Source organism: Melospiza georgiana, chromosome 4 (assembly GCF_028018845.1).
Source record: "Melospiza georgiana isolate bMelGeo1 chromosome 4, bMelGeo1.pri, whole genome shotgun sequence".
In the NCBI taxonomy this organism is placed as follows: Eukaryota; Metazoa; Chordata; class Aves; order Passeriformes; family Passerellidae; genus Melospiza; species Melospiza georgiana.
The window spans coordinates 72,920,211-72,934,355 of NC_080433.1; the positions used below are offsets into that span (position 1 = coordinate 72,920,211).

At 37.9% G+C, this 14,145-nt stretch overlaps 1 protein-coding gene across 1 annotated transcript in view; it reads left to right on the forward strand.

Moving 5' to 3' along the window:
* The window catches only part of PIK3C2G (phosphatidylinositol-4-phosphate 3-kinase catalytic subunit type 2 gamma), a 185,929-nt gene that overhangs the window by 69,681 nt on the left and 102,103 nt on the right, over nucleotides 1-14,145 (forward strand). Inside the window, exons 16-17 of the mRNA XM_058022917.1 lie at nucleotides 9,754-9,847; nucleotides 10,948-11,042. Of these exons, the coding sequence (XP_057878900.1) occupies nucleotides 9,754-9,847; nucleotides 10,948-11,042 (189 nt within the window). The remainder of the gene's footprint in view (nucleotides 1-9,753; nucleotides 9,848-10,947; nucleotides 11,043-14,145) is intronic.

Consider the following 14,145-nt stretch of genomic DNA (forward strand, 5'->3'; position numbering starts at 1 on the left):
AAATAAACCTCCTCTAAAGCATTACTTGGGAAATATACTGTGACTTGGTACACTTACTGCCAGATTATTAAAAATAGACATTTAATAATTTAAAAGTGATTATTTTCTCTGGATGCAATTTCCTAATATTTGTATCCCAGGTTTATATCTGAACTACTAGTACTTTCACATGTTGCATACATGTCTTTTTTATATGTAGTGGGAATGGTGGAAGCAAAGATCCTGAGAGATCAGATTCTGGAGCATAATATTGTTACTTATCATTATTAAGATCCAATTCTAATTTATGAAAGATCCATGTAGAAAGGAGAATATGGGCAGTGTGTTGTGTTCCAGACTTCAGAGTAGAAAGAGAATTTCATAGGGTTTGTCAGAGCATGCCAGGCTTTTAGATCAGCCCTTTTGCCCCATGTTGTTTCTGTGTCTGGGTGGCATTTCTACAAGTGAAGATCTTGATTGCTCTTTGAAGATGCAGCTCTGCACAGGGTGTGGTGCAGAATATCAGCCCTTTCAGGTGCTCCAGAGAGTATTTAATATTATGAACCTCAGCTTCTCAGTATGAATCAGCTGCAATGTACCCATTGTTCTTTCTGGCTACACAAAGATGCTGGCATGGCAAGGAGGGGGAGATGTCACCACTTTGTCCCTCTTGTGCCACCATGGGGAGTGGCTGGCACCTGCAGCTGTGCCAAAGAACAAGGACTTCTCTCCTGATCAGGATCTGAGATGCCTTGTCCCTTTAGTTTCTCACAGAAGATAATATCAATCCAGTTTTTTTGCTTCATGGTAGTACCGCAGAAAGAAGCTATGCATCACAGAACAAATCCTCTTAGGAAAAAACTCTGTCCTTCTTATATCCACAATATCTTGTTGGTGCACGAACAGCTGGGAAGCTAACCTTCAGAAACACAGAGATTACATTTCCTTAAAGCTGCCTCATTTCAGAACTGTCTGGGTCACTGATTGAACTGCTGAGACACTTGGATGCATGCAAATTGAGAGAGTGGGTTGAAGGAGAGGAGTACTTTCCATATAAATGCATTTCTGAGGTTTCTTCTCTCAGTTCTCTATGTCTCAGTTTTCTATCATTTTGAGAAAAGTACAGTAACACTGGCTAGGGTCCAACCTTCCTTCCCCCTTACCCTCTCTGACTTTGGATCACAGGCTCTTTAACTGAGCTGGTTTTGAACATTCATTCAAGTCTATCCCGTTTTATGTTTGGCATTGACAACTCATCAACTCAGTTCCTCACTTCTATCATCCAGGAAACAGCTCTCTGATTTCTTGTGATTGCTAAGACACGGCTGAAAGATCCAAGTTCATATAAAACATGAGCTGAATATAAAATACATTCTCTCCATATATTCATGTCTATTTTAAGGGCTTGTGTTACCATCACTATCAAACCACGGGTAAGGAAAGTGAATTAGAGCTGATCTTTGTCTACAAGTGTTTCTGGCAGGAGCAACTGCACTAAATCAGCCCCAAAATCAGTGTAGTGCATCCTCTCTGCAGTGGTGACCAACTGCAGCTACCCAGGGAACACAGTGAAAATGGGCCAAACACAGTGACACTGCTAATCTCCCAGCTTTCAGTGTTCTGCAGCTCAGAGACTTCCTCAGACGGATTTTTTTGTTGTTGTTGTTGCAAGAGCCCTCTGGCATTTTTCTTCCATGATTTTTTCCAAGGTAAAATTGGTTCTGCATAAATACTCAGTTTACAATCCTAAATCAAGATCTGCAGCTCAGCTCTGTGCTGTATTATTTCTGTGCACCACGATTTATCAATACCATAAAAGAGACCAAGAGTCGCCAGTCACTCCAGATTCTGGATGCTTTCTTTGGTGGAACTTCAGTTTGCAGTGTCTTTAGGAGAACCTGAACCTGTGCTGCAGGCATGTGCTCACTCTTTAGAAAGGTTTCTCAGAATCACTATCACTTCTGCAAGCCTTGGCTTGGGAACCCTAAATTATCCTTCTTTTCAGAGCAAAAAAAGCAGCTGATTAAACTCAAACACCCATCAGTGAGGACAGAAATTAAAACCATTGGAGATGCTTCCTAGCATAGAAGGCAGCATCACAGAGCTTAGGGAGGGGTATCAGAGCCCAGCAGATCAAGCCCCCTTATCAGGAATCTGAACTGGAAAGCTCTTTGTAACTCTCTAAAATTTCTAAGTTGTTTTGATCACCTCACAGTTAAACATACCCTTTAATTTTCTTGTTCTTGTTTCTTGTTCTTTGAGTATGTCTCTCTTGCTTATGCTCATCCCCTTTGCAGGCAGCCCTCAAGGCAGGCAAATGATAACATGCTCATTTATGCAGTGGAAAGGAAGAACTTTCATAAATGGAAAACACAATCACGGTACATTTCACAGATAAATTCAGTTGCAACCTTGAATCCAGTACTCAGAGCAAGTGCATTGTTTCTTACAGCCCCAGAAGCCAATGCTTAGAAAAAGGAATTTAAAAAACCATTAATGTTCCTTTAATCAATAAAGATGCGATGGAGAGGATGGGAGGGGGCAGTGGAGAAAAAAGATTTTACAATCTTACCTCTAATTTCAGGGAAGGATGGTTATAAGCTGCTGCCTGAAATATGAAATTATCCCTAAGGCAGAAGTTATAGAGATGGTCCCTCCCACTCAGGGCAGCTTCTTGGTGCCCTGTGCATTTTGCTGTTGATTTCACTTATTGAGTTGGGTAAAAAGCCAAGCTTTAGTGACTTAGAGCTTTCTACAGCTGTATCCAGGGAAATAACACCAGTGCTCTCCTTTACTCAGAGAACTTCCTTGATGACAGAAAGAAACCAAGGGCAGGCTTAGAAATGCCACCATTTATGATGTATGCTAGCAGACCAATGTTTTGTGTATGTTTAGAACAGCCACAGTTGAGAATTTTTAGTCAGGTTATCTTGCTATTCAAATTACTGCAAATTCCAAGCACATTCATTAATCAAACCAGCAAATGTCTTTTTCAGGTTTTTTTTTTCCTGGCCCATTTGGAGTACATTTGCAGCCCTGTGAGGTGTCATGGCTGGGAATGAGGAAATTGAGCTAGAATGAGGAAACAGCCATGGAATGTAAGTCTTTTTTCCAGCATAGTGCATGGCTGCAACCATTTTGCAGAGAGAACTTTTTGAAGTAGCTTGTGGAGGTGAAGATGCAACCTCCCTGTTAGGCTTAAAAATTTTCCTGGAAACTTCTTGTTGAATTCTAGTTCTGTCAGGGCAACTGCACAGGAAAGGGCATTCCTTTAAAACCATGTGCCAAATCAGTGTCAGACACAGTTTTGGTTATAGTATCCCCCAGCCTGTGACTGTCACAGTATTATTCTTGATTTATGTAGCAGAGTGCTATGGCATTTCAGAGGTTCAGATATCTACACCAATAATTAAAATAAAATGTGATACCTTGAAGAAAAAATTTTGTTCTTGCACCTTTGGAAGCCAAACAGATTTAGAATATTTGAATCAGATTGTCATTGTTTCGATAAAAGGAGAATTTAAAATGTTCCCCTGGAGCTCACGATGGAGTATTTATAAATGCAGCAGAGTATTTATAAACCAGATAGCAGTAGAGCATACCTTGCCTGTTTTCATCTTGTTCCTTGGTTGTAGTTATGCATCAACATGGAGAGCAAACACAGGCTTAGGCAAAGAAATAAGATAAGAACAAAGCAACACTCCACAATTAATTTGATACTTTGATGTACAGAACATGTTACTGATAAAGCTTTAAAACTGCTTATTCTTAATATACATGAAATTGAGTGATGCAAACTTAGATGGTGATGCATGCTTCTTTTTAAGCAGTGGCACGTGATGAATTCATTCTTTTTTTAACTTCTTTTAACCATTTTTAGCTTTCTTGGCAATAAATATGAGAGTATTGCAGCAGAATGCTGTAGTAGGACAAATAGCTATGTAGAATATTGCATGTTTTCTATGCATAAATGTGCACTCTAGTCAGGAAGCTTAATCTAAATAATCATGTTTTCCATGGTTTAATCTTCAGTTTTAATGTAACAGAGAAGTTTGTCTCTAGGGTGGGAAGAAGCTTCTAGATCATACAGGTTTCAAATGGAACCTTTTTTTTCTTAATTTCTTCCTACTCTTGTCCTAGGATATGGTTCACCATATGGTCTCCATGACATCTTAAACTTATTCTTAGTTGTTTCACTCAGAATTTCTTGTAGAAAATCTCTGTGAGCATCACCGAAAGTATTTTTTCTGTGAGTAAATTCACAGATCTATCTGCCAATCAGTCAGCCAAAGCAAAATGAGTGAATATGACCGTGACCTTTGCAATGAGTGGTGCTGGGAATAGTTCATGTGACCTCTCAGAATGAAGAGTGAATTTTCTCTTTAACAAAAAAAAAAAAAAAAAGAAAGGAAAGAAAATGCAGTGTCCTTTTTATTGATGGTATTTGTTATCCTTCTGTACTTTCCTTTAGTCCTTACTTTTTCTAACCTTCATGCACTCTCACGGTGTTTCATTTAGAAGTCCTCAAAAGAGTGAAAGAATCACAAACAGAAAGTCCTGCTTACCTTATCTGTAAGCTATAACTACACACCTTAATCATTATTCTAGTAGTTTCTTCCCTCTTCCTAAGTGTTCTTAAAATACTTAAACTGCTTCACAAAACTTCTCTGTCTGTTATTGTTATGATATTCTTTACTGCTCCAAGGGTTTTTTGTTTTCTGTTGGAATCCTCATTCCAACAGGTTTGCTAGTTCAGCTTCCCTTGTTTCTGCCCTTGTTTCATGGACTGAAGTTTTTCTGTTTTGAAAATGCAACAGAACTTAAAATGTGAAGGGAAATGCAGAGATAAGTGGAATGATATGAGCCTCTACCTTAAAAAAGACCTATGAAAGGCTACATTGTTCTCTTCAGAGATCATCATGTGCCAGAAAATGTAGAGAACTGAGCAGTTTCACTTACCTGACGCATGTATTCCAGCACAGGGCTATTTGAGGCAGCACAATAAAATTAGAATAGTAAAACTGTTAAAAATGAAATGTACATCTATTTCTCATTTACAGTCAGCTCACCACTGGCACATGCTAAAATCTCAAGAGAATTTCACAGATCCACAGGACTCCTCAGCAGTACTTAGTTTTCTGTTTGAATCTGATTTAGCTGAAAGGTACAGCTAGACAAATAACCCCTGACGGGCTATCTGTATCAAAAGAATCAAAGACTGAAAGTTTTCCTTATTTCTAAAGCAAATTGTAATCTATGCTCACCCAGCTCAAAATTCAACTGTCACAAAAACATCTTAAAGTCTCAAGGGAGATCTAATAATCTACTTAGAAGTTAAAAAACAAGTGGCTGTCAATCACTGGTATCATGCAGGGAACAAAACTGCAAAAAAGGTGTTGAGTTTAGGCAGATGAGTGCTTAATGAGAGAAAAACAGTTTCCTAACTTATGGAAAATCCAAACTGTGAGACAGTCTGGAAAGGGGATGTTTGAAGTCCTGCACAGTGTGACCTGTAGCTGAGGACTAAACTCAACAACTATAATTTACATATTACTTATTTTTTGATAGAGCCTGTAATGTTTCTGATGTGTGTAAACCTGGAACAAATATGTAAGAGACCATGATCTCTGTTGTGGAGTACTCATTGCTTTAAGAGAGAACAGTTAAATTGGCCAAAAGAAGAAAGCTGCAAAATATTACAATGCAGCCAGGCAAATAAATTTGGAAACACTTGGGTTCTAGTCACAGAGACCAGAACCACAACACTGTGGTTCTATTCAGTGAAGTATTTATTGACCAATAAGTTGCTTCTTGAGGGGAAAAAAACAAAAGAAACAACTATAAGTGAGTGGAAACCTAAACCTGGATGACAGTTACTATTTTGAAACTATGCAATAAGAGCATCTTACAAGCATTGTGAAAAGATTTCATTTTAAACTAAGTTTTTTTAGCTAAATTCCCAGATATTTTGGTGACAACCATAAAGTAGTTAGGAAGAGGAGTCCTTGAAGGTCATGCCTCTCTGAAGCCACATCAGGAATTGTCACTTCAAATTCTTCTAAAAATTGATCTGATGTAGACAGACTGTGCTAAAGATGAGCTTCTATTTCTGAGGAATGTCCCCTTAAAGACTGGAATATTGAATTTGTTGTCTCACTTCTTTGCTTTCAGAGTTTTCAGCATCTGTAAATAAATAATTACATGTTCATTGCAGCAAGCCCTGGAAATCAGCTCCTCTCTAATATCCAAAATATAAAGCTCTTTTTCTTAGGCCTGAAGTGATTTTTCTTGCATTGAGTTAGAGTCAAAAAACCAATTAATTTTGTCCTCTAATCAAGTCTAATTTATGGATTACTAAAATCAGATTTGATGCAACTGAAACATTTGCAAGATTATTCACTGGAAAAAAACCCTTCCAGCCCTAATGAAGTACCAGACTACAAGATGGCACAGTTTCCGGGCATGTGAAAGGATTTTTTAAATTCAGATTTGCTTCTAAACCATCCCCTTTTATTGGCTTCTAGCAAATAAACTGGTGTATGCAAGTGTGAATAGCATAGCATCATGTAGTACTAGTGGAGTTCATTAGAGTTTCCTGTAACTCCAATGTTTCTGAGGCTGTTAAATGTTTGCTCAAATACAAATGTAAGGGAGAAAACAAATAGAATTAAATATTGTGCCTGTGTACAATATTTAAATACAAATTCAATATTGCACTTGTACCTGTGGCCCTGAACAGCACTGAAATCCAGAAAAAGCAATGGACATTGCATCTAGGGATTAACAAATTGTCAGGTAGTTAAAAAAATAGGCTAATTGTCCATTCTATTCAAAAGACTGAACTAAGCCTGAGGCTGACCTCAAGATTTACAAGCTGAGGAAAACAGTTTAGTCACCAAAACCAACAAATTACCCAAATCTCATTGAAAAATGAGCCATGTTTCCTGAAGCAAACCACCCTGCAGGTATTTCACCGCAATGCCTGTCATGCCCTGATCACGTCTCCTGGCACTGCTTCTGGTGACTTAGACATAGCCCTGGTTTTGATTTACATCAGATAAATTCTAAATAAATCAAATGTTAGCTGCTGAATTTTCTGGAAATTTGGATTAAAATAGCTTTCTTGTTCTTTTTCTAGCTTGAAAAAAAAATTAGGAGTTTGTGTCCTCGTAGCATTGCATGAGTTGAGATCTTGGCTGTTGATAAGGACAAGCTGTAACTAAGTAAAAACATTTTTCTGCCTGGCCTTGTGCCTGTGTAGAGTGTATTTCACTGTTCAGTAGCCTGTTGAACTAGGCAAGAAGGGGAAGGGAAAGACTCATTTCCATATTATCTGCCCATGCTTGGCACACAAGCCTTTGGAGCAATTGCATAATTAGAAAATAGGATGATATGGAAGGGATTATTTTGTTTAATATATAGGCCTCCTTCAAATATGTTTTGTTCTAAATAGCTATGTGAATATTAAAGTAACAACTTCTCATTCCTAATAGGTTGTCTAGAATAAATAAGTTATAAAAATAAGCCTTGCAAAAGATCTAATTTGGGCCTAGGATGATAATTTATTTATGATACATTCCTCCTCTCCCCATCAAGGCCCTCTCGGCATTCTACAAAGAATTATAAACCATATTAGAAACATCATTAAATATGTGCCGTAACAGACAAACAAAATAGTAAAACCAGACCTGAGTCAAATTGCTTAAGGGTATTGGAAAGTATTGCAAGTTGTGTAAATGGTTGAAAAGTGTAAATGGTTGAAAATTATTTTTTTTTTAGTCCAACTTTCCATGTGTTGATTTTTTTTTTCTAATCAAAACATCCCCATTTTTATTAGCTGGCCTCTAGTTAATTCTCTGATCACAGTGTACACACTGTTTTGCTTCATCTGCTTCTATTGAACTTAGAAGCTCAAGAATCAAGCAGCAGGTGCCATTATACTGCCGAGCACAAAGCTTTACAATTTCTTCTCTTCTTATCTTGATATCAGCAAGCAGTCATTGCTGCAAATGTGGTACTGCCTCCTCTGTTTCACTTCAGGTTTTATTTCTGTGTTATTGGCAAAAGGTGCTGGGTGGGAAGGTGGGCAGAGAGCAGTGTGGTTTTGTGCTGAGCCCTTGAAGCAGTGACACTGTTGGCCGGTGACACCTCCTGCCATGCATGAAGGGTCTGATTTCAAAGGACGTTCCTCAGGGTGCATTGAGAGGATAACCCTTGTCCTGTAGTCATCATTTTTTCTTTTTTTTTTGTGTGCCTACACTGCCAAATCAGAGATCTCTCCCAGGAGCCTAAAGGCCACATCAGTTCATAGGGTAGGGATTCTCTGCCTTTTATGGGGCAGGTGCTCACCCTCAGGGAACTGGATCAATGCCCACCAACTCTCCTGAGCAGAGTCCAGTTCACTGTGGTGCTGTTTGAGGGCATTTCTGCCCCTTGGGCAAAGCTGACCCTTCTTGCACCCCTGGTAACTGAAAGGTCTCTAGGAACAAATTTCCAATTTGCTTCAGAAGACAGGAAATATTCTTTGGATGGCAATGGCCAACAGGCAGGTACTGGAACACAAAAAAGGGTGGCACCATGTAGCAGACAAACATGGAGGAGCACATCTTTCCTTTCCTTGGTAAAGCAGAACCACAGCAAATCAGCCAAATTTGAGCCAATCTAGGTGACTCCTGTGGATGTGAAATTCCCTGTGTACAAAATTATAGAATCATTGAGGTTGGAAAAGACTCCTGAGATCATTGAGCCCAGACTTTAATGATTAATGTCACAATTGCAAAACGTGAAAAGGTAGAAATTACTTTAATATTTTCAAAATAAGGCCTTAAAAGATTATCTTTTGGCTTTCAAATATTAAAAGAGACACTGTATACTTTCTATCCTTTTCTCCTAGAAGAGAGAAAATGTTCTGTTAAGAGTCAGTTTCGATCAATCAGGTTACATCAAAATTTCATTCTCTTTCAAAGTAAAATGTTTTTACCATCTATATTATCCAGCCTTCTTTTTCTGCATTATCACTGCTGCCACACTGTGTTTTCCTCTTTTATCAATTTTATGATGAGAGCTCCATCACAAAATCTATACCAAGCTACAGCCACCCTGGTTTCAGCCAGAATTAGTTGAGAATGTGGCTTATGCTGAGTTCTCAAACATTTTCTCATCAGAAATGTGTTTCACTGACTTGGAGCCTTTCTCAGGAAGGTGTTAATTTTTTACCAAATTTCACATAATAAAATCCTACAAATACCCAGCCCATGTTTTCAACTTAAAATTGCTTTTGTTTAAAAAGTATTTTTGATTGTGTTATGACAGAAAACAGAAGAACTGATTTGGGAATAAATTATCTGAAATGAATTCTTTTGTATGGGAAATTTAAAGCTTTTGTATTGTTGCTCAGAACAAATGAAGTCTTCAAGTGACTATTGAAAGTTCACATGGCTCAGAAATTTCCTATTTCAGGTAAGAAAGAACAGCAAGAGATCTGTAATTTGCTTCATATTTTGGGAAATTACAATACGTGCTATTTCAAATTCAAAAAGTTATTTGAAGATCAGCTTTTGGGGTTTTTTTTCCCCTGTGTGACACTGTAACAGTCAATCCAATTAAGTCATCTGTGGTATGTTTCTTGTTACAATAAAGCAAATTTAATGATTTTTTTTTTCCTGTTCCATTTTGAGAGAAAATCAGGTTTTGTAACATTTTATATCAGTGAGAGCTCAGGAGAGTTGCAGTGCTCTGGTACCTCTTAATGATGCCTATTTGTTTTTTCTCTAGTTTTCCAGATCAAGATATTCGCAGGGCAGCAGTTCAACAAATAGAAAATGTGTCAAATGATGAATTGTTAGAATACCTCCCACAGCTGGTTCAGGTAAGGAAGGAATTGATAGGCAAGGAAGCCTTCAGTCCAGATCAATAATTTCATTAAATATTTTTGATGCTTTCAGGTTGGTTAAGACATTGTAACGGGAACAAATAAGTCTTGTCAATGCCACTGATGCAATGAGTGTTTAAAAACAGAGCTGAGGGAAAGACTGTTTCCAGCTTTGGAGCATGGAATTGTTTTGGCATTCTGACTGGGCTTTTACAGATAGCAAATGAAGGTATTTTCAAGTAACAAAGGAAAGTAAAAAGTGCATCTGAACAAGAGAAATTCTGTTCAGGTGACAGGGCTTCATTGCAGTCAAGGAAGGAAATGCTGTTGCTGCAACATTTTTAATATCTGAGTTTTTAATCACTGGGATTTTAATACCACGTAAACTGAGCAAACCACTGTGAACACAGAGTGGAGTGGACATTTGGTGTGCAATTGTCTCTTTAGAGATGTACACTGCATTTCACTGGAAATTAATGTTTTACAAGTTATGGCATCACTGCTTCCAAAACACTTGGTGATTGAATAGGTCCTGGGTTAGGGCTGAGCAGGAGCTTTTGGGAGCTTTATCCCCTCACTTGGTAACACTCTGCACATGGATGACCTTCTATCCACTCTGCAGATTTTCTCAGGGGTTCTTTCTGTGTTTGTGATATCTGCTTATCTAGATAGATATCTCTCTGTGCATTTATGAATTTATTCATGTAATCCACTACTGAGAGGCAGCAGAACCTTCACAGCTTTACAGCATTCACAAGCTGCTGTGACCTTTCACCTTCCTCAGCTTCTGTTCTAAAATAAGTTTATTTTCCAAACCAGATAATCAGATAAAAAAATTAAATATATAAGTGATAGCTTTAAGGGGGGGAGACAAGCTGCATATTTATGTGGATATTAACACAGAACCAGGGTGGTTTCTGTCTGTCTTACAGCTGGTAGTAGATCTTGGGAACTGAAGTTTCTCTGGTCATTGCATTGCCAGAACAAGCTCTCCATTGCTTGCTTTGTTCAAACTAAGCACAGGATGCTTTCTGTTATAAAGGGAAGACACCAAAGCCAGCACAGAATTGATTTTTATTATAATTTTTTCTGTTAAGGTGCTCAAGTTTGAGTGGAGTCTTGAAAGCCCTCTGGTGAAGCTCCTGCTGAGTCGTTCTCTTCAGAGCATCCAAGTAACCCATCAGCTTTACTGGTAAGACCATTACAGTCATTTTTGCCATTACAGTCATTTTCTGTCATGATGACATTTATCCTTGAGTCCATTGGTGATAAACCCTCTTTTGGTTTAAAATCAACAGAAAAGCTAAGTTTTGCTCCTTTCCTCTCAGCACTGGAAAACTTGTATAAAAGACTCAGTTATCTCTGCCTTCATCCTGGCCCTGGGCAGGAGGAAGAGGGGAAAGTTCTGCCATTTGGTTTTTCAGCATTTTCTTTGTTTGAGCCAAAAGTAGCCTTCCCCAAAATTTGCAATTAGTTCACTTTCAAACGAGGCTAGCTGCTTTTGTGATTTCCCTGACCTCTCCTGAAGTTGTCATGTGTGTCAAAATGTATGTCTTAGCCATTTTTATATCAGTCTGACTCATGATGGAGTTTCCAACAGTTCCTTTTCATGATTGTGCAGATGTACCAGGCCTGGCAGAAATTGCCATTCACCACCTACCTCCAACATAAGGGGTCCTCTTATTGTATTATTGAATTATCTGTTTGCTGTGCTGTTACCTCAAGGCTCTCTGAGAATGAATGTGGTTTTTGATGGCTCAACATCTGCCCTGTGATCTGAAAATCAAACTCTTGTGTGTTTTCTTTTTTTTCCCCCCCATCTTTAGTAATGATGGATGAACTGAGCTTTCATTTACAGTTCAACTGGTTCAGATCCCTTTAACCAAAGCTTTCCTCCCTGCAAAGGAAAGAAAACAATTTGAAATGTATTAATTTAGTTGATGAACTGTGGGGTTGGGAAGAGCATAAATAATACTTTCATACCTGCATGGTCTCTGGAAGTGTTAGTGGGGATAAAACAGAATTATTAATGTGTTTGTTTTATTGAAATGGGTAGGATAATGTGCTTAATGAGCATATCTTTCAAATAAAGAGGAACCACATTTAGCCAGCCATTTTTCGACAGTACCTGAAATATGCCTGAGACAATTTTTACTAATATCAAACGTATTCATACTGAATATAAAATATCCAGTCTGGAGTATTAAACATGCCCTCAGTGCTGGTAGTTTTCTTGTAAAATTAGAAATTATATCTAGGGTTCAGTGGACAGGGGAATGTCATTAGTTTGCCTGTGTTTTCTTTAACTCCTCTCTTCTTCTCAGAAGAAAAATGACTGCAGTCTTCTTCCTCTTTACTTCCCAGTGCAAGTCCCTATTTTCCCCCAAATTTTGCCCAAACTGTCTAATATTATAACCTTGGTAATACAGAGCAGTTATTCCATCCTGAATATATATGTTTATCTAGCACACTGCAATGTAAAGTGGTGAAATAAATTTATTTTATACACAGCTTTATGTATAGAGTAACTACATCCACATCAGGTAGGTTATTTCTCACTGTGTTCTCTGCCTTTCAGCTGGTAGTAGCTCTGTTCATGCTGGGGTACCTCTTTTATTTAGGTGTTTAGTTCATATGTTTCAAGCTAAACTGAGAATTTACATGTGGCTCTTAAAATTTGGTGCTTGTATTCACCATCTACACTTTCGGGTTTTTTTGGTTACTCTGCTCCACCCTGTTCTTCAGTAGTAAACTGTTTTCTACCAAACATTCCAATTTATGTAATGACTCATATTCCTGCTCCTGTTTTTAAGAGTTTCCCAACCCATAAATTCTACTTACAAAGTTTACCAGTATTTTTGTAGCTTTTATTAATAAAGTCTTAAATAATTAATAAAGTATTTCCTTCACAAATTGAATTTCAGTCATTATAAAAAAAAGGGAGAGCAGAGGTTTTCTTCCACTTATTTGTAAAGAGACTTTTAAAGAAGTTCAATGATGTAATAATGTGGGGAGAACATGTGTGCATGTACACTCAGATAACTTCTTTTAAGAAATGTGATTAGGTTAAATTTTATTCTCAAGTGTCACGTTCTGTTTCATTACCAAATTACCTATCAAGAAACAAGGATTGGTAAAAAAAATCCACTACAATAACAAATTTTTTGTTTATTTTAATTGTAATGATTGTCATTACAGTACAAATACTGTTAAATAATATAACAATGTGCACATTGTACCTGACCAAAATAAAACTTGTAAAAGAAGCCTAATGCAATATAGAAAACTGCTGAAGTGGTTTCAGAGCCACAGAGAAAATTCAGCTGATTTGAACTTCCGTGTTTTACAATAACACTGTAATTTACAAATTGCTAGAAAAGGTGGTGACTGTGGACACTATAACTTATTTTAATGACAAATACTATTTATAATAAGATGTCAATTATTTCAAATTGACTCAATTTCCCTGCAGGTCAGAGATAAGCAGCTACCCAACAACGGTGTACCATCTCATCACTTTTTTAATATTAATGTTGGATAACAAATTGTTAATTTCTTCATCAAGCAGTGATAAGTTTGTCTGAAGTTTATTTAAAAATTATGGGGCAGTAACTGGCAAAGGTGGACAGAACAGAGAGAATTTTCATTCTTGGGACATTTTCAGCTGTTGTCAGTCAGGATAGTTTCAGTCTGTTCTTTGCTTGTATCTGTTGCAGATTTATTCCATTAATTCTGCTATTGAGAAGGATCTTACACCCTGTTTGAATGGTTGGGTTTTCTCTTATAATTTGTGTCTTTGTGTTCTCTAAATTCTTGAGGAATCTGGGCCATTGAATCCATCAGTGTTTTACCTCCTCATTAGTACTTTCTGAATGCCCTCCCAAGGAGGCTAAAATTTGCCCATGAATACTGTGCCTGCACAGGAGCAGTGTACCACTTAAATCCCATTTTAGTCTTATTTCAGGACTCCCCAATGTCCATGAGACATGGAGAATTATCCCAATACCTTCCAGAGCTCCTGGCAGGCAAGAAGGCTGGAGCAAGTTTCCCCGTTCCCTGGAGCCTTGGTGTCAAGTTATTTTTTTACTGTTCCTAGAAAAGCACAAAAAGTTGCTTGAGGGGAAAGAAACCTGCTGAGCCCTTTTGGGCCCTTCTGCTCACTGAAAGCCAGTGCTTTTCTCTTTACTACTTGATGTTTCACACACAGGTGGGTTTTTGTCAGCTTTTGTGCTGGAGCTTTAATCCACCTGGCTTCCTGCCAGTTGGTTTCCCTCTTGCTTGAGTGTTTTTGGCTT